The following is a 21,610-nucleotide window of genomic DNA, read 5'->3' on the forward strand; positions in this document are numbered from 1 at the left end:
AGACACACCATTAGTCAGTAATTAGAATACTGGGGTAATTTATGCCTAAAAAGGAAATGCACATTCTTTAAACTTTATCATCTATTATTTTCCATACCTTATCTTCTAAACAATGATCTTCATGCACCATTCTCTGCTCAAAAATAATGACATTTTGTTCCAGGCTAGGAATTTGCTTGAGGCAATCTACATACTTCTGCATTGCCCTATACCTTGCATTTAATTAGGATGAATATATACTTACCCTTTCTATGTTTTCTAATCCTGAAAATTTATAGAAATAGCAACTATCCAAGAATGTAAAATTAATCCAGGAAAAGAAAGTTTCTACAAACATACAAAATCAATATCCCATACTCTGCATCAGGTTCATGTTTGCTGCTGTAATTAATTAATACACTATATAAGATCTGTAAACTGTGAGTGACTAAGAATGCATATCTCTCCCATCAAAGCAGCTATGCTTTATGAATAATTCTTGCTCACTATTCCAGGATTAAATGGAATGGTGGAAGAATATACTGGGCAAACCCGACATGCTTAAAACATGCCTTCCTACAGCAGTCTATCAGAAACCCACACTTAGTGCATTCTGCACTGTGTTTCATGTTTTCTCCTTAATTTATCAGATTTCTTAACTAAATAAATCTGCCAGAACAGTAAGACAATAGGCTTTCTATGTCTACACTGAGGACCACTATTGGAAATAGCAGTAGTAATAAGTACTAGAATCACACTGAGTGCTAACCATTCTGCAAATAATCCACTGGCAGCAGCAAGGCCTCCACAGACTGAAAAGCTACTCATTATGATCAACCACATTGGGTTCTGATTATGTACTCTGTGTGTGTGTTACACAGCTACCTTTAGTAATAGCAATGAAAAATGAAAAAGACCAAGAGTTTCCAGGAGCAAGTAAGAAACCCCTTTTTTAAACTAGGTTTACAACAGTCATATAGGTGAAAACTGCAGTGCTTAGACTTGATAAAATACAGATGCTTCCATGTTACTCCATCTTTGGAAATAAAATGCTGAAAAGGAAAAACAGAGTGAGCATATTAAGCTCAGCATACATAAACTAGACTTAAGTACACTCACATAACTACAGAATCCACTGATAAAACTGTATCTCTGCTTGGTCTAGAGCTCTGTTTCATTTTTTTCATAGTCGCTGTTTGCTATGCTAAGTAAACACAAATACTCAAAAAAATATTTAAAGTATAACCATGGCCAGTTATTACCAAAATCTTCAGAGACAAGACTAGAAGTTGTGAATTAAAAGCATTTAATCTTTCTACTCTTAGTCAATGGTAGCTTTGCACAAAACTTGTAAATTAAGCAAAATTATAATCGGGTTTATTTATATTCTGCTTTTTAATTAGTAAATTGAAATTATTCCAGATTAATATTATAACTAAAAATTGGAACTAAAATACCTAAATATTAAAAACTATTCCAAAATCATGATACAGTGATTTTTTAAAAAAAGAACAAGAACTACTGCTTCCTACAGAACTATGCTCATGTCCCTAGTCCCACATTCTCCCACATATGGCCTGCAGTATTTCTTACTGGGCAAGAAGGAGTTCTGTGTGATAAAACTGGACTGACCTGGGTGAAAATGCACTAGCTGACTGGCTGATTGCAGCCAGAATACATAAAAGACAGATTTTGCCTATTTCTTTCAGGGCAGGTATTAATTAGGGCCTTTAGCCTCTATCCAGCTCCCTATTTTCATGAAAGTCACAGAAAGGTAATTGGTACTGCTATCCCTCTTCCAAAGTTGGTTTAAATTATCTGAAATTAGATTGTCAGTGAATGGCAGACAGATGGATGGGAAGCACGATCAAGTACTATTTCTCTCCTTTAGTAACAGATTACAGAATAGACAAGCAAAAGCCAGCTAGCATGTTTTACATTATTTATACCTTGTAAGAGGAAATAAGGAATGTGGGATCATGACCTTATTATTTTAACAAGTAAAACATATTTTAAAATTATTTGCTACTTAATTTCAGAACAGACATTTCTATTGCACAGTTGGCTTCACAATCCTGCTAATCTCAAAGGAGCTATTTATCTTCACATACCACATATGTGTTAAGTACCCCAATGGGAAATACTATAGGAACTACAGCATTTGTTCACTATTACTATGAAGATCATAACCTGACATGCATCAGGAAGCTTCATTCTCTCACGAATAAAAATTCTCCCAGTGAACATGTTAAAGAAAAAAAAAGAACATGTTAAAAAAGACAAAAAAACCCAACAAACAACGTGAACAAACAAACAAAAAAAAAACTACTAAGCAAAATAACACCACAACTCACACAACAAAACCAAGGACAGGTTCAGTTATTTGCCAGTAGTCAATTACATTCACTCTGGATGATTACTGAAGGTAGAAGTCAGGTTTGGTTCTACAGGAGGTTCATGAAAGACACCACACTCAGGACATGCCCTGTTTTAGTGGCTGTGGTGAGGAAATGGTGAATTGGAACATAAAATGAAAGCACATGCTCACAAGTGACTGCTACAGTGTATGAAAGCTGTGTTAGAAGACAAATGGAAGAGCAGTACATTTCTGACCCTTGAAAGAGGCTTCCAAATGTGAAACCATTGGTAGATGCACTCATTAGGGAAGATAAAGTAAATTCTATTTTTAACCCAAATGCAAACAATACCTGCAGAGTATTTCAACATATTAAGTATTTTTGTTTTACTTGATTATGCAATGGATAAGGTCAGATAAATTAAAAATATTTAAGATCAAACAATGCAGTACATTGTAATCCATTAGTGACCTGCCCTTTCTGAGAATACAGTTCCTTGCTTTTCTATATGACATGGATTACAGTGTATGCAAGTCAAGATAGGTGATTCATGGTAGGAAAAAAACCCATACTTGATATCAATAACTTCCTTAAATTTTTTTCTACTTTGTAAGTTTGTATGAATGTTAATATTAAAGAGAAATTCAGTACAGCTTTTGCATTCACAGAGTACATGTATTTACTTTTAGCCTTTGGAGATGGAGGAACTTCTGGAGACAAAACGCAAGACTGATGTTCTGCACATTCCAGTGGGCATTCCTCTGAAATGCTTGCATTTCCTGTTTCCATATATTCTGCAAGTTAAAGATACAAATACACTTAAAAGCCTGAATTAAGAGGGTTTACTTCAATTGAAAGTATATTTGCTACTGCATTTTTCATAACAGACTTTTCAAATTTTCATGCTACAACCCTGTAATAATTATTAATCATAACAACATTATTACGAATATTAATATTGTCATCGGCAAACATTAATATCACAACCCTGTAATAATAATTATTCATAAACACTGCTGCAAGGCAGTCATTTGTTGAAAGTACTGTAAAACACTAAAATGGCCAATGCTTCAATCTGTGGAAACAGCTACAGAAATCTCATTGTAAGGGTAATCAGTTGAGACTATCCCTGTGTTTTTCTTGCCTCCTTGAAATATCAACATGACTGTTCTATTACATTATTACAGTTAAAAGACACTTTTATTCTAAGTTTGTGGAGACTTTTTTGTCAAGATATTCAGGATGTTCAAAATACATACAAGCATTGATATAAGAAAGCCAAATACTCTGCTTGCAGCACAGATACAGTACATGAGGAAAAATAAAAAGCATCCCTGAAAATTTAGTTAAAAATAGCAGTCTAAAAAGCAGTGTGCTGAAATTTCTGGTTTTTCTCCTTAGAACTTCCCTTGCCCCATGTTCACAACAATGTTTATAAAAACAGAAAAATGAAATAATGAATGTGCTAAACTTCAATTTCATTACTGTTCTTTTCTTATAAATATCTACATGATTTTCCTGTGCTTTTCTACACAAGCTACTTCAATAGAAGACCAAAACATCAATGAATTGCAGTGCAATACTAAATATGAAATTAATTTCTGCAATAGTGGCACTTTTTTTTCCAACAGAGTAACTGGTTCTCAATTTGGGCAGTTATTCTGCATCTGGATTTTCTTGAGTTTATGAAATTGTTTAAATAATTTCATTGTGATACCAATAATAGCATATGTTGCAACACACAGAGCACCAAAGTACAATAACGTCTTTCAGAAATACCACACTGAAGGACTAAGGAGTTTCTGGGAAGTGAAATCTCCCTGATTTAATTTCTACAGTCTATAAATGCACTTGTTAAGCTTGCTGTTACTCATGATTAAATAACAAATCCCAAAACCCAAATACAATCTGTGATAAAATAGACATCTGAGAAATTGAAATTGGAAATGGCATAGAACAGCAAGCATTTTCAAAATGCCTTGCAGATTGTTGGGTTGTTTTGGTTTTTTTAAATGGCATGATTTGAAAATGCCATACAAGTTTAATGAGTGGCAGTGGTCCCTGGCATTATCTGTCATAAATTTCATCATATGAAAATTTTGTGCTTGTGTGGGTCTGAAAGCAAAGACGAACTGTAGGAGACTATGAGAAAACTAACACCATGACAAAATGCTCTGGAATGTTTTCCAGCTCTGTCAGAGATAGTATTTGTCAAGTTAACGTGTAAGATGGGGATAAGATAAAAAGGAAGCCATACCCAAAGAAAACTAAAAGAAAAAGAAATTCATGAATGAAAAATGTTTGCTTGGTAATTATGCAACTGTCCAAAAGGAAATGTAATTCTATCGGGTGAATGTTACAATTATTAGATTATTACATCTTTAATTAGCAGAGGAAATGAAGGAGATATTGTGAAGAACTCTAACCTTGTTCTCACATAATCATACAAGTCTGTGGTTTTAAATCAATTCTCTATTTTTGCTCTTTGTCAGTCCAAACTTCCAGACCAATTAACTTACCTCCTGGAGGCTAGTTCTGAAGAGAAATCCCAGGTTCAACATAAGTCTTAAATACTTTAAAAACCACAGAGTTCCTTCCAGAAAACCTTTACAGTTGGCTCTCACAAGGTATGGTAGAAAAGGCTTACAACAGGCTGGCTGCCTTACCAATGTTTTGAGGGTACAACCCTTGAGACTTTGGGCTTTTGTGGGACTACTACTCCTAACTTGGTTTATACTATTGAAAATTCAGATAGAAACGAGAAAAAGACAGAGCCTCAGTTTAAAGAGGCTTATAGTCCAGGTAAATGTATACTTACCCATAATACTGTCAGAGAAAGAGATGCAGAACAGGTGATCTGTATTAAGAACGAAAGAAAAAGCACAGAAAAGCACCAGATGCTTTCACCAGCAGCTGCCTTTTAATCACCTGCAGCTGGCTATGAATCCATCTGCAAATCCTGCCCAAACTTACTGCTGGGTGCTTGAGGGTGGATCAGGGTGGATCATTTTTCTCAAGGCAAAAAGAGAATTCAGAACAAAGCTAAGCTTAGTGACTTGTACCACTTCATGACCAGAACAGTGTCCCTATCTGTGGTTTCACACAACTTTAGAGGAAAACCCATCATTCCTACCACAGGGGAGAGTAAAGGCTGTTTAGGACACAACCTGTCAAATTCATAATGGGAAGAATGGACCATTTTACTTCTTCACCTTACCCAGAATGAACTTTACAGCTCAGTGTAAAGAGAGGACTACTGCACTTAATACTAAGAGGTCAAAAAACTTGGTCTGTTTAGTAGGATAGTTTTCTTTAGTTACCAGATTTTGTCAAAGCCCCACTCAACCTAAATTGGGTGCTGTGCACAAAAAATAATACCATACAAATGGTCACACAGCAGTGGAAATAAGAACAGTGGGGAATATAACTCAAGCAGGGAACAAGCTCTGGGAAGTTCAAACAGTCGGAACTCCAGCTTTCTTAGTTTCTGTAATACCAGTTAGGCCAATGCCAAAGAGATGGGAAAGTAGGAACATATAAGCAGAGAAAAACAGCTGCCTCTCCAGCATGAAGAGAGCATGGCCCAGCTCAGCTAGAGCTGCTCCTGAACTTCCAAGGAATATAAAAGCACAACTTGCTTTAACTTCAGCTCCTCTTAGATCCTAATTTCTAATTGAGGTGGTAGGGTTAGGAGTTTTGCTTTGTTTACAAACCTTGGCTCTTAGAGTAATGGTTATATTCACCTCAGAAAACTTTTTATTTTAATGGAAAATAAAAACCAATTAATTAATACTTATTTTCCTTTAAGTATAAGCTGGTTTCTTTTTTTTATATACCCTATTTCAGCCATGCCATGTGGTAGATTCATATAGAATTCTTTCTAGAACTATTCTTCCCTAGGAAGACCAAAAGGCTCCTTAAAACTTTAAAAAAACCAAAAAGGCCAAATTTGACCAGAATATAAATATGAACACTCACCTTTTTAAGCAGAAGACTCTCCAAGTAACTAGATCAGAGAAATAAAACTTACAGAAACCAGTCCCCTCCATAGCCAATATCCCTGTGGAGGTGCTTACACCTCCTTCACATCTTCCTGAGGGGTGGCAATCTTCGAAAAAACCTCTGCCCTCCCTAAGATCTTCCAGAACCTGTCTGGGAATTCTACAGCTCTGTCGAGTCCTGGCCCAGCCAGGAAACTCTCAAAAAGCTCCTCCCAAAACAGCTCACTTGCCCCCCATGGTAAAGAACCCACCTGAGGCTTTGTGACCCAATTCCTTTTCTCTTTAAAGCAGCTGCAGTAGCAGGAAACTGACTGGGAACTACCATGGACAGGTGTGCTAAGGTGACAGACAAGCTGGGATGGAGGCTGGTTCACTTCAGTCTCCTAAATTTCAGAGGACAATTTCTAAATGATCCATGTTAAACTGAATCCCAGAGAAAGCCGAAATCAATAGATGTTTTTGTGCATATGTTCAGGGAAGATAATAGAAACAGGCACTGAAGTACTCCTATGACTGTGAGATAGGGAAGGTTGCAGCTAAACTTTCAGTCACAACAACAGTAGTTAAATTCATGAAAGCAGTCAATGCTCCACAGCCTTTGCACAAGACCCTACAGAAGTTGAAAAGGCCCCAGAAAAGCAAAACAAAATTAACCCATAAACAAAACGAAAATAAAAACAAAACCAAAACAATGAAGGAGAATTGAGATCTCAATTGTTTTCATCCCATGCAGCTGTAATTAAATCCTTGACTGAAAACCTATTCCATTCTTCCACCCTTGACTGAGGCTGGCCTTCTGCACTCAACAGAATGCAAGATCTTCTTGTCCACAGAAAGAGGAAAGAGAGAGTGAGATTAAAAAAAAAAAAAAAAGCCAGTGCTAATGTCACCAAAGCTATTTAAGCAGAGAGGAACAGAAAGGAGTTCTGTTTCTGCAGCTGCTTATGTATTTTCCATTTATGAATAATTTGGTAACAGGTACAATGTTAGGTTCCTAAGCAGCTTCAGCAGAATAGAGGAATGCATTTTCCACTGCATCTCCCTCCATACTGTCTGTGCAGAAGCGTTTACTGGGGCTCCTGCCATTTTTCATCTGTTTATCTACTATCTTCTTTGTTTCATAATAACGAGAATTCTGCTTCCAGAAATAGTAAAAGAGAAAGATTCTAATAGAGAGCATAGTGGGCTGTGCAGAGAGAGTTGAAAGACTGTGCAGCTCGCACCTGCGTCACGTTCACATGTGCTGAAACTAAAACACAGCTGGTTGGTTTAATTTTAGGCCTACTAGCCTTGGCAACATCCCTTTTATCTCCAATGCCTAATTATAAAAGCCCTAAGTGCCAGTACTGTTAACTGCTTCAGCACTGAGTGCTGTTGTTCCACTGCACCCATGAAATGCATCCAGTAGCTTGGTCTTGCTTGGCACAGAATCCTAATTCTCTGCTCTTCCAGTACCATAGTACTTATATATCTATTTATTCCTTACTACATTAAGAATCTAAACCCTAATAAGCATTTGGAGTTCAACGCTACTCAGATCTGATGAAGACACAGAAAATGATGTGACATTTACAAAAAACATAGAAAAAAAACCCTGAACTGTAATTTCTATTAATTCAAACTATAATTAACAGGACGTAAAAAAAACATTTAGGTCTTCTATAGCTTACTCAGCCTTTTTCCTGCTGCTCATTAAAGTGATCTTTTAATTTATTTTCCTTCTATCAGATAATGTGCCAACACCTCAAAAAAGGCGGCAGACTTTGCAAACACACACACACAAAAAAAAAAACTTTTGCAGGAACTTCCATTGCTCTTTTCTCAGGATAGTGAGAAAAGATGTAAAATGAAGATCACAAGAATGCTAGGATCACTTCTAAAACCTTACAAGCAAAAGGCCTTGTTTCTTTAAACCTACAATCTGTAAAAAGTAGTGGTCTAAATACTCTTTAAAAGAGGGAGAACAATTTCTATCCACCATTCTTAAATTCTGGGAGGGCGTTTACTCACAGGTGGCTACCAGCCCTACTGGGTCTAGTATTAGCTCATGGGATTTAGTGTTACTACCTCCATTAACTGCTTCCAAAACCAGAAATTTCTTTTATCTCCTTCAAGGAGTTTCTTATAAATATCCTCAAAGCCAACTGATTTTCTTTCTAAACATTTCTTCCAACTCTCTTATCCCTCTGCATAACAGGTCCACCAGTAATACCAGTCACATAATTTCCTTGCCCATTTCTGCCAGCCTGTTCATATGCATCCTTTAGTCTTTGTTTTATATTTTGAAAGCTAATGTTTTATGGCAGGGACAAATACTATGCTATGTTAATACTATAAACTGTAAAGTGACACTCAGAACAGTGCAAGTGGGAACCAGAAAAAATTAATGACAATGCTTGGTGATAATATCTTAGTCTATCCTTGCAACAAGGTGAAAGAACAAATCAATCCCACTTTGTCTACATAAAGCACAAAATTAGCAAGAAACTTAAAAAATTTGGCCAGTAATTGTCTGACATCATTAACTGAATTTCTATTTCCTATATGTCTACATGAAAGAGCCATGTAAGCTGCTCTAGATGACCATCTGAAGACAGCAGCCTTAACAGGAATGTATTTGGAAGCCACTAAATCTCTCTCGGCAATTGCCCTTTCTTAGCATGGAATTAATTATGCACTGAAGTCAAACTCAATTATAGTACATTCAGGATTCCAAAAATTGTAGTGCTTCACTGATTTTCCAGCTACAATAGGATAAATTCCCACACCTTAGTGAAGACTATAGTCAGTTGTCTTTTAGAGATGGGTAGGTCAACTGCATCATCAGTAGTGCAAGTACCGAACCTTATTTTTTCAACTTCAGCTCATGCTTTGATGGATAAAGATTCAGTGAACGTTTTGCTGATGAAAAAGAATATATGTAAGTTCCCCAAAAGAATATATATGAATTCTGAAGGAGCTCCTCAGGTTGTCTTAGGAGTCAGAATGGCATCTTTGTAACTATTTTTCATTCTTGCACATCACTTCTGATTACAGGCAGAGAGCAAAAATAAACAGCTGCTCATTACAAGACAGTTTCATCACACTAATAAGAGCTGAAACTACTAAGCAGTCATTTTTATACTTCAAGGCACACTTTTGAAAAAGACTGCATGTCAAAGCAACAAAAAGGATTGAAATTAATAGACTTCTTTTTCTGTGTGTGTGGTAAAGACTGAGGGCAGCTACTGATCCATCAACATGAGAAACCCATGAGAGGGAGTGTGGTGCTTATTACTCATATAGCAAAAAAACGTTCATCAGTAGTGTTAGAGACTGTAAGGTTATCACAATAAGGATAAAATGGAATAATAAAGAGGTAGTTAAAATTAAAATTAGTTTAGTTGGTGATGGGATTTTATGATGAATCTTAAATCAGTACCTGAAGGATGATTGATTTGGATGTCTAAGAAAGTGGGAGCTCTGACTGACCATTTTCCTGCCACTGAAGAAGTTCCAGGATGACATTAACTCTCTTTTCCTCTACATGGTACCATGTTCATGCTGCAGCTCTGTGAGGACTTAAAGGTTGAAGTTTGAGTCTGACTCAAATTAGAAACTCCCTTCTGCTGACAGGGGAAGCCCTGTGTCCCCCACACATCTCTTCCTTCCCACTTTTCAATGCACATTACTGTCAGTTACCTGGGACAGAGGTAACTTGGAGACCTGAATCACACAGGAGGCAAGCTAATTAAAACTGTAGAAAGTATAGTTCTATGTTTTTAATATTATTTTATATATATCATACATATATATTTTGTATTCTACCAGTTTGTGAACTGTATCAAGTCACTTTGAAGTCTCATGTAAATGGGGAATATGTAAGGGAACTGTGTAGGTGGAAGTAGAGGAGGAGGAAGGGGGAAAGTGAGGGAAAAGGCAAAAGAAAATAGAAGGGAGAGAGGGAGACCTCAAGGCAATCTGTTAACTGGTTCAGGTCTAACATGAATCTGTTCCTTACAGGAACACCTGTCCTAGAGCTTGCAAAATTTTCATTATACTTACATTGTATCTTCAGTCCATCATCTTACTAGAAAACTTTATGGAAGCTGGTCAATTTTTTGATGTAGTTTGGAAGTAATTCAGAAAAGAAATGACACAGTATGGCTACATGACCTCATTTTCTCTAAGAAATGTTCTTAGAAAATACAGTTATGAGGGAGCCTGTCATGTGTAGAACCAACACTGAACTGATTAAAATGGCTTATTTAATGGTGGGAATAATCAATACAAATCAAGATGCAGCACTGATACCCACAGGGACCTCCTCTGTCAAATGCACTTAATGAAAGGCTAAGCTGAAAACACAGGGAACAAATTCCATAGACAAGAAGAAATGACGTTTAACACTGAATTATGTTGTAGTTCATGTTTCATCACTTTATAGCCATCTTCTAGAGTAGAAGATTGAAGTAAACAATGAACTTCCATCAACCTTACACCAGGAACGTACGATGGGGAAGGAGAACAAATCCATGTACAAAAAATTTATTATTTCTCCTACAATAACAAGAAATACTGCCTGGTTTATATTTTTTTTCATTTAAGAAAAATGAAAAACAATAATGAAATGAAAAATTGTCATAATCTTTCAGTCATTTAGTTGCTACAAATCAAGCATTTCAATTGTAGGTTATCATTACAATTTAATAGAACTGCTACTGAAATATTACAATATGTTGTGGTGTAATGAAGAATGTTAAAAGACTAAGTATAAGAGACACACCATGGTAATGTCAGTGGCCTGCAAAAAAGAAAGGGTTTACTCTGAAATTCAGATATTGGATAACTTATTTTTGTTCAACTAGACTTTTTAAATCAAAAGATTGCTCCTTTGTGTAATGAAACATTTAAAGATTAGAAATCACAATATACAATAATGTTTCTCTATTGTATCTAACAAATGTGTAATTGAATATGCCTTACCTTGAAGTAGAGCTGCAATTTGGAGAGATTGCTGAGATGGATGCTCTTTAAGTATATCCAAAACTGTTCTACCCAAACTGTCCTTTATGTTGGTATCAATTCCTGAAAAAGAAATGGATCTGTGGTGGAATATTTAACCCTAAATGCTTTGGATTATAAATGTGTTATATCAGACTGAGTTATCTGACAAATTGAAAGCAAATGGTTTTACAACTGCATTACAGCTGAAGTAGCTTTTTCTGTTTAAAGCTCAAGTAGCCCAAAATTCACCTACTGACATAGATGGTTTTTATGTTTCTGCATATCATGGGGATATAAAGTAACCAAATTTGGGATTATTTTAACAGATTGTTCCTAAAGAACAACCATCCTGAAAAGGATATTTTGTAAAATCAAGAAATTCTCTGAATGTTTCTCCTACATTTCTCTCCAAACTACTATAATTCATTGGGAACTTGAATGAATGTGCTTTGGAAGCAAGACTGAAAAAGTTTTTATCTACATGTTAATAAAGTTGTACTTCATGGCAACATTTTCAAAACTCATGCCATGAATAGACTGAAATATCCATGTGTAGAATACAGGCACTATGAACAGCCACAGGATTTCCTCACAGACCATCCATACTGGTAACAAACTAATGGTTGGGCTTAAACGGTGATTTAAGTTTGAGGCCTGCCCTGGACCAGGACCTGTTGTACTGGGTACTGCATAACTCTACCTTTGCCTTGTAGGTGCTTCCTTGGAAATTTTGCCTTATGGTAGAATGCTAAAGTTGTTTTTCAGTTTAGATGTGCTTTCATAAAAAGTAAAGATATGAAATGTCCTAGCAAACAAAGTGAAATTCTTCTCAGGACACTAGAGAAAAATAGAGGAAGCGGGATTTAAAAGGACATTCTGAAAGCATCCAGAAAAGCCTCAGTTTCCTGCAGTTTTTACCAAATTCCAAATTAATTTTGTGATAAACACAAATTTTTTCACTGAAAACACCCAAAATATTACTTTACTAAATAATCCTTTGGAATCCTGACTTTCCTCCAACCACTCAATTTTTTCGTAAGCTCACAACTTCAAAAAAACTTCACACTCATTTTTTAAGCAGATTTACAAAAGGATCATTGTTTGTAGAATGGCAGATTGTTCAAATTTTAATTTAACTATCCTAAACTACTTAAGTCTCAACAATATAATATTATTAATCAGATACAATGTATTAATTTAAATAGTTAACACTTTGAAATGTTCATTTATCTAAAATTCCAAAAAAATGTTCCTGTCCTTCCTTTCTTTATAAAATAAAAAGGCCTTTCAAGGGCAAAAAAGATCCCTTTCAGCTTTCTTTCATCCAACAACCTAACTCAATTTCAACCATTTTTTTTCTAAACTTTCCTTCATTTTTTTTCACACAACATAATTCAAAAGATTGAGATTAGATGAAGAGGTGAGATCTGGAATACCTCCTAAATTCATTCTCAAGAAAACACCTGAAACAAAAGAACAGACCTTAATAATTACCTACCAAAACCCCAAGATCACCTCAACATCAATCATTTCTAAATTCAAACACACTAAAAACAAATTCTATAAATTTACCTATAAAACAATTGTCTAAAATTTCCATTCTCATCTGGGTTATTTACAAATTAGATGGGTTGTTTCCCAACATATCCCTTCCAAACTTTATAACAATTCTCAGAGATTATCACTTATCTCCCCTCTCATTCTTTTTATCAAAGAAAATGAAGAAGCAAAGCAAGCAAGTGTGGGTATCAGGATTAGCAACTGAAAAATCAATAAATGTAACATAACTCATGGTGTCTACATCAAAAATAAATGCCTTTCAACCATCTTTCCAGAATCAAAAAATTTTCATTGTATGTTTCTCATAAACTATTTTCTCAGAATAATGACATATCTGTCATTACATCTATGAATTCTATCTGACATCACCTTTGTTCTATCGTAAAGCACTTTCTTATAAAACACTGTTTTAATTAAAACACGTGATTATAATTCGTCAAACTGATAGATATAAAATTTATCATAACCAAAATTTAAGGACACAACATATTAGGGAAATTAAATATTTGCTCAGTGTTTCCTTAAATCAGATTTACCTGTTTCAAGTAAAATGCGTACTACCTCCACCTTTCCAAATAGGGCTGCTTCATGTAGGGCACTCCCTTTTTCTGTCTAGAAAAGAAATATTGTGACATTTAAATACCAATTAATTTTTCTGTAAAGAACACACTTGGAAAATAAATATTTTTTCCCTTCTATTTTACTTATACATTAAAAAAAACATGGAACATGCAAGAATAAATACTAGAATACAAGATTTTTTTTTATTATTGTTCAAGACAAACCAAAAGTGCTATCAGTTCTACTGTAAAATTAATAACTATATAAGAAACTATAGTAGGAATGGAATACAGCTTCCTGTTAACAAGTCTGAGTTTGTGAAAAATTTCTAAACTCCCATTACAGGCAGTGAAAATCTAGTCAGCACCATCAGTGGAACACGCCTCTTCAGCAGAGTCAGACAGTTTACATTTGGACATCTACAAATAGATATTTTAGTGTGAATCTGGATTACACCCTAGAAGGTCAATTCAGTTACATGTGAGAGATGCCCTAGGACATCCTGGGATCCAGCTGCTGGTCCAGTTGATGTTCACATTTGATCTGCCTCACATCTGCCCCATACAGATGCCTTGGATACCCTAAGGCACCCCCAACAGCTTTAGATGCCTATGCTCATGTCATTTGAATTCTAACTTAGCTGTCTGTGAACTTGATTTTGCAGATTTTTTTGACACAAAATTCTTTGTGAGCAGACTTTTGCTCAAATAAAATTTATAGTACTGAAAAACACACTATCTCTCTTAACAAGCTAGTTTTCTTTGTATTTTATACTGCTGTTACTGAAAAATCTGAACAGAATCACATTCCATCCAACAGCATTAGCTAGAGCACTACTAGATCTCACTATCTGACTTACCTCCTTTTTTTTGATGGTAAATTAAATTTTGAAATTTATCTGTGACAAATATTAAAGATTTTGCTGCTTGAATTTGTTTTTTCTGTACTTTACCCAGTCATACTTACTATGGTAGAAAGAGCTTAAAGATACACACATACAAAACCCAATTCTGAAATAAAATAGAAATTCATTATTAATTAGTTGTGTCAGAATGCATCAGATTTACAGCAATGCAATGACAGGATATTTAGAAGTAATCAGAGATCTTGAGATAGGATGTGAGTACACTGTAAGTGTACATATGTCCTACTACTGCTTAGTACATGGAGGTAAAAAGTAGAGCATGCCCAATGACATCTACCTCCTGCACACCATTTATACTAACAGCATAAAAGAGAGAAGGAAGTCAGTAAGAGAATATACATATGAAACACCTATCTCAAAACAACTTCTAATATTTCCATTTTCAGAAGCAATCCAGTTGAACATTCCCAGGTTTATTTGGAACAAGAAGACTAAATATGCAGATTTACTTAGAGATGGTCTCAGAATTCTTTACTCAAACAATATCTTCAGGATATTTCCAATTAGTGCAATTGACTTCAAAATGGAATAACTCTGCAATGACAGTGCAACCACAGAGGTACACACAGAGATTAATGTGCAGCTCAGAAATTTCTGGGAATGAGAAAAGTTCTCAGAAAAGTCACTGATAGTTATAGCTCTGATTACTGAATGAAAGAGGCTTGACATCAGCAATCTTGAAAAAAGCCTATTATTCTCCTGGTGTCATATTGCATTTCCTTTGGATTGGTCACTTACTGGCATGACTATTAGGTGGCTCTGGTACTACTAAGAAAGTTCTCTGTCATCAAGGAGGAGTGTTAACAGCAGGTCAAGGGAGGTAGCTCCCCTTCTGCTCACTACTGGGGGCTCCACACCAGTTCAGTTCTGGGCTCCCCAGCACAAGATGGAGATGGAGCTACTAGAGAGAGCCACGAATTGTTAAGAGACAGGAGCATCTCTTCTATGAGAAATGGCAGAGAGAGCTGGGACAGTTTAACCTAGACAAATGAAGGCTTACAGTGGATCTCATCAATGTGTACAAATATCTGAAGGGAGGGTATAAAGAAGTCTAAGCCAGGCTTGGTCATGTCCAGTGACAGAAGAAATAATGGGGGAAAACTGAAACACAGTAGGTTCTGTTTGAACATATGGTTTTTTTGGGGTGTTTTTTTTGTTGGTTTTTTTTTGGTTTTTTTTGTTTGTTTTTTTTTTTTTTTTTTTGCTTTGCAGGCAACTGAGCTCTGGTACAGGTTGTCAAGGAAAGTTGTAGGGTCTCAGTCCTTGAAGATATTCAATTCAAAGGTTGTTTGGACATGATCTGGGCAACTTAATCTATGGGATTCTGCTTGAAAGGGGGAGTTGGACCTGATGACCTCCAGAGTTCCCTTCCAACCTCAAACAAGCTCTGATTCTGTCAAGGATAAGAATTAGTGATGTACACATAAACAATGAAATCCACAGAGGTTCAATTGTTGGAGGAAGCCAGAGCACTAAATTTTATTTCTAAAAGATTGAACCACAAAGATGAAAACCAGTTGCATCTTGACTAAAATTGTAAATATCATTCTGTACTAATAAGAATCCTTGTTTAATGGAAAAAAATTGACTACATTAGTGACAACTGTACCATGATCTGAGACTGAGAAAGTTCTGGCATACTGAATCAACAGCTTTGAGGACGAGGAACAGGATTTATCCTCTGATTACCCAGTTAAAGGGGGAAAAGGATCCTGATATGATAATTGGCATGGGCAGCAGTCTTTCTGTTCATCAAAACTCCCCACTGGAGGAAAGGTAAGCAATATTTTCCTTGATGGAAGCACACATCTTGTAAGAAATTGAATTTAAACTAACAGGAAAAGAGGAACTTCCTGTAGATGCATAAGGCAAACAAATCTATCTGGGGGCAACCTAAGAACCAGAAGACAGTTCTGCTATGCATAAAGGGAGTACAGGAACTTAATCCACCTTTACACATGTAATTCATAGAGTTGGAAAAGGAATCCAAACTTAAATGCCATTTTTTTCCATATATGCTTTCTTGCTTCTTAGTCTATTCTACCATAATATTTCCTGTCATATCAGAACGTGATCCTAAAATGCTTTATAGACATTCCACACTGTCCTGAATTCTAGGGCAATCTGTGCGCTATAACTCTGAGTTATCAGACAATAGTAATGAATGTCGCATCTGGGAAATGAGACATATATTATGAACAATTTGTTCAAAAGAGGAATTTAAAAGGCACACCACATAAACAGTGCAAGGATCTGTACACTACCAAGGTGACTTCTGAACAAAAGGGGAAATATTACCATGAAACTGAACTAAAACCAATCTGAGAATATGGAGATTGAAAGCACACTTGTAAGATGCAGGCATGTAATCCTGCATAAGATGTCAGAGAGATGAATGCTGACAGAAATCTTAAAAGCCCTAGGCAGGATTTCATGGTAATGGTGAATAACTAACAAGTGAATCAGATCCCTCAACCCAAAAACTATCCAGAAGGCAGAAATGCCCTTGTTACCAGACAGTTCAATTACAAAATTCTGCTTTAACTTAGAGGGAATGCTGCACCTCAGGATGAACAGGGCCAAGAAAACTTCAGACTGGCTAAGTAGATGCATCTCTCTTTTTAGATGTACATGTGGCTTACTACTTGAAGGTAGAAGTAAGTTCAGAATGTTTTATTCTTGTGCATTAGAGCATTTACACAAATCACAAGGATTAAAAAATATAGTCGCAAATAATTTCTATGTATTATTTAAGATGTCCTAGAACTTTTAGATAGCTCTTTTTCACTTATAACAGTGTGCCTGTGCACTAATATATTCTCTTGTCTATATCACAGCAAGTGAGCTTAAGATTTATAGACAAGTTTCACTGCTTTACTTCCTGAATCTTTCATTGCCTTGGATCATATTTTCCTGGCAAAGTAAACACTACCATTATATTTGGAAAGTCTTTCCCAGTGATACTTAATACAGAAACTGCTGGCAATTTTTCATGAACAAAGTGAGCTAAAGTCTACTTGAGTTTGCTCCAATGGATAATATATTGACACTGGCATAATTTTCTGTATATGGAATAAAGAGAACTAGAGCACAAGTTGTGCTAAACATAATAAAACAGTCCCTGCCCCTGCTTACTACTAAATACAGGTCAGCTGGACACATAAATCAAGCTAGGACAGGAGGACATTGTCAATAGGCACACCAGAACACCAGGTCAACTTGGCGTACAATTTGTAGGCTCACAGAGAAGCATCAAGGGTTTTAATAATTACATATTTTCTTTTAATCATGTAAATATGCAAGAGCTTGTAATTAGGTCATTTGTCTAGTCCTTATTCATAGGCAATTTGCTATAGTTCTGACATGGATTTCAGACAGAATCTGAAGGACAGAATGTAGCTTAGCAAATTGATTCACAGAATATCCTTCATATACAGTGAGAGCAAAAAGGAGGGGGCACAGCTTTTGGCAGAACTACCAGTGATAAGCAGTGGAAATTGCCATCATTATTGGAACAGACAGGGAAGGCAAATAGGGATAGATGAAAGTTGGATAAACAGAAGAGGCCAAGATTTTAGGGTATTTATAATTATTGAACTACTGTTTACATGAAACATACTGAACCGTGTAGTGTATCAATTTACTGAAGGCCCAAAGTCTATCACTCAACCAAAACGTGCATTTTTCATATGTTTCAATATAAATGAATACTCCTAAGCATAAAGAGTTGAAGCAGATTTGTATTGCCCACTCCTAAATAATTCCAGATTGAAGGACAGTGGATAGACCTGGGAAATTAATAAAATATGTGATTAATTAAATAAAAATAATGCTCTCTTTCATTAGTCAAAATTTTTGCTGTGATTAAAAGTGCTCAGGGAGTAAAAAAGAGAAAGATGGCTAAAGTAAACCTCCCATTTAAATAAATACATCTCTACAACTACAGAGTGATACAAGACAGGCTACTCCTATTATCATCTCTAAATATTGTGAGAGGTCTTTATGGTGATAAACTGAATTTATTTCACATGTTTAAATGTGTGCAAAGTCGTTTATCACATAAGATTTTACTTTGCAAATTGTTCTTTCCTAAACAGTGATGCAGATCAATTTAATTAATAACAAAAGAGTTTTAAGTGACAGGCTAATATTTTGTGCTCTCCTCAGTTTAATAAGCTGCCAGTAATCATCAACAGAATTTTTCAGAGGCTATAGAAGTAATAAGTTAATAAGCAAAATTACCAATATGTTAAGTTGCTGAATGAAAAGAAACATATTGATAGAGACTCTGTATACCAGCAAGAAAATAAATAAATGATATTTCATTATAGCAAGTGGGACAAAGCTCTAAGAAACAAGATAACCTAGTGGAAAAAAAAACTCTACCTCTGAATAACTACAAAAAAAACCCTAAGAATATAAATCACTTAAAAGCAATTAGAATAAAAAAAATTAAAAGCAAGTAAGCCCTATAGTTTTAGTATAGATATAAAAGAGATCACCATTACTAAAAGAATCTTTCATTTCTTAAAAGATTCCAGGCACTGTATTTTTTAAAGTCTAGTGAAAAATTTTTAGTATAACTATAGATAAAAATGGCTTAGGAGAATTCACAGTAGTGCTAAAATTATCTAGATTACATAAGAGGAAGAACACATTTCATAAAAGAATTGTGTAATATTTTGCCCTCATGTAACCATCAGTTTGTAAGCTGCCATGACAGAGATTACTTTCCTTCAATTATTCTATTTCTTACATATCAATTGAGGCACCAGTTTCTTTCTGAATTTTTCCTCATTCTTTTGCTAGAGATAAAAGAGAAATTATACATTGAGAAATATGCATTTGAAAGTTCTATGTTGCTGTAGCATTAAACGTTCCTAAATTACTGAAGCTGTAGTAATAGAAAGGAAAGAAAAAATGAGCTGCTTATATTAACCTTTGCAAATGGCTCTTTCTAGTAAAGAAAATCAAAATCAAATTGAAAGCTTGATGGATGGCAAATTCACAAAATGCACAAAAGTGTTTCGCTTTAAAATAGTTTGAAACAAGTATCAACACTAACTCAAAATATGAGAGAAGTAATAAAAGAAGTAAAACAATTTTACCACATTTTGCTATGGAAGGCACTTGAGAACATCCACTTTTAATCTTAAAATACATTAATATTTTCTGATTTGCTTTGTTTTGCTGTTTTTTTGTTGTTTTTTTTTTTTTTAATCTATCTTTTCTTCCCCACTTCCCCTTCTTTTTCTCAGAAGTTGAAAAACATGACCTTGATGGAAGAACCCAGAAATAAAAGTGTATGGAATCCAGGTCCAATCTTTCCATATAAAAGGGAATTTTGTGCATAAAGGAGTTAAACTTAAATGCACCTTAATTAAAGCTTAAAATGGATATAAATTTTAATCAAAGTTTAGACAAAGTTTGCAAGATTTGTTCACAGATTCACACAATCTTCTAAGTTGGAAGTGGCCCAGAAGGATCATCAAATCCAACTCTTAAGTGAATGGCCCATACAGAGATTGAACCCACAACTTTGGTGTTTTTATCAACAGGCTCTAACCAACTGCTAAGTGGTAGAGAATGTCTGAATGTGACTCTAAAGTAAATGTCATTAATTTTGGTTGCTTGTTTGCTTTATCTGAAAATATATATAAACCTGAAACAACCTTAAATCAAAGCATATTTTAAACAGTGAGAGAGAGACAGCAAGGAAGTTACTCCATTTATGAAGATTAAATCCACTCTACAACAAACACAGTGCCATCAATCAAATCAAGAGAAGTCATAAGATTGAGGCAACATTTCAGAACACATAACAGAATCCAGTCCTCCGTAGCTAAAAGGCCTGGACACCTTCCAGTACAAAGAATTGAACAGAAAATCCACTGCTGCTGTACCTTGTGTCTCTTCTCATCTATGTCTATTTTTTTAAAGTTACCCCTTTAACATCCTTATAACTTACTGTGCATAAAACTTGATGCACCAAAGAGCTGACAGGTTGGAGTCAGTAGCTGGGAGAGTGTATTGCTATAGAATTTTCTCTTAGATTTATACAAGAAGTGTTTAGAAATGCAGAAAATCAAAATTGTTATTACTTAGTAACTTGAATTTAGAATGGAATAATAACAGGAAAATGAGCTCTCAATGAAACACTGTTTTAGATTGCTGTGACCATGAAGGGCCATAGCTCTAGAAAATCAGCTCACCGCCTTTACAGCCACTCCTGTAGAAAATAAATTTATACATACCTACATGAATAGTTGATATGATTTGTGTATCTACATATTTCAAGACAACATTAAAACATGCACTCAGCTTTGAAGATATGTACCTTTCTTGAGTTATCCCTTTCCACACATTCAGTTGTAATAAAGTTGTATTATATATCACCTTGCAGCATTTCTAATAAAGTAAATGCAAGTATATCTTAAAGAAAAAAATGTAAGAAGTAATTTCATTTAAATCATAGTCTAATGGAGGCGGAAGGAAGGAAAGGGAGAGAGGGAGGAAGGAAGGGAGGGAAGAAGGGGAGGGAGGAATCACACACTAACTTGGCAGCTGACATCCATTCCAGCCTCCAGAAGCACCTGCACGACAGCTTTGTGGCCATTTCGAGCAGCAAGATGCAAAGGAGTGTGTTTTCTTGTATTACAGTTCATCAGGTTTGGATAGGCTTTGATGATCATTTTCACAACGCGCAGACGTCCATAAAGTGCTGCCAGATCCAGAGGTGTTTCCAGTTTGTTGTTTCTTATTGTGGGGTCTGTGAGCTCTTCTAGCAGAACAGCAACAACTTCTGAATGACCATACTGAGCTGCACAATGGCAGGGCTGTTTCATTTTCATTGTTCTGTTAAAAAAAACCCAAAAGCTTCAGAAATTCATGTTTAATCTACAACAGAAATGCTCAGCTTCTATAAGTTGCTTCCATGAGATCACTACAGAGGCAGAGGTTTGTAATATAATGTATGGTAATATATGTTAAATGCTTCAAAATTACTCCACTGAAATTTTAATACTAACACATTAATACTTCAGCTTGCTGCTCTCAAGCAGATGAGCTTCTTATGTGTCTACAATGCTCCCAATCCATTTTAACAACATGCCCCTCAAAACCTTGTAGCTCATGATACGCCAAAATCTGTAACCTTCTTTGATTCAACTGTTCCTGAAATTATGATTGAGTACTTCTCAAAAATACTCTGACAGTGAAGTCTCTCTTCTTGATTTTGCTGG

General features: G+C 35.4%; 1 protein-coding gene across 1 annotated transcript in view; it reads right to left on the bottom strand.

The window, feature by feature from the left end:
- ANKS1B (ankyrin repeat and sterile alpha motif domain containing 1B) overlaps window positions 1–21,610 on the bottom strand; it is a 417,422-nt gene that overhangs the window by 338,067 nt on the left and 57,745 nt on the right. The window contains 5 exon segments of the mRNA XM_036400345.2: window positions 3,020–3,130; window positions 11,303–11,404; window positions 13,420–13,495; window positions 20,927–21,199; window positions 21,201–21,224. Coding sequence (XP_036256238.1) covers window positions 3,020–3,130; window positions 11,303–11,404; window positions 13,420–13,495; window positions 20,927–21,199; window positions 21,201–21,224 — 586 coding nt within the window.

The sequence above is a fragment of the Molothrus ater genome, chromosome 5, assembly GCF_012460135.2.
Source record: "Molothrus ater isolate BHLD 08-10-18 breed brown headed cowbird chromosome 5, BPBGC_Mater_1.1, whole genome shotgun sequence".
In the NCBI taxonomy this organism is placed as follows: Eukaryota; Metazoa; Chordata; class Aves; order Passeriformes; family Icteridae; genus Molothrus; species Molothrus ater.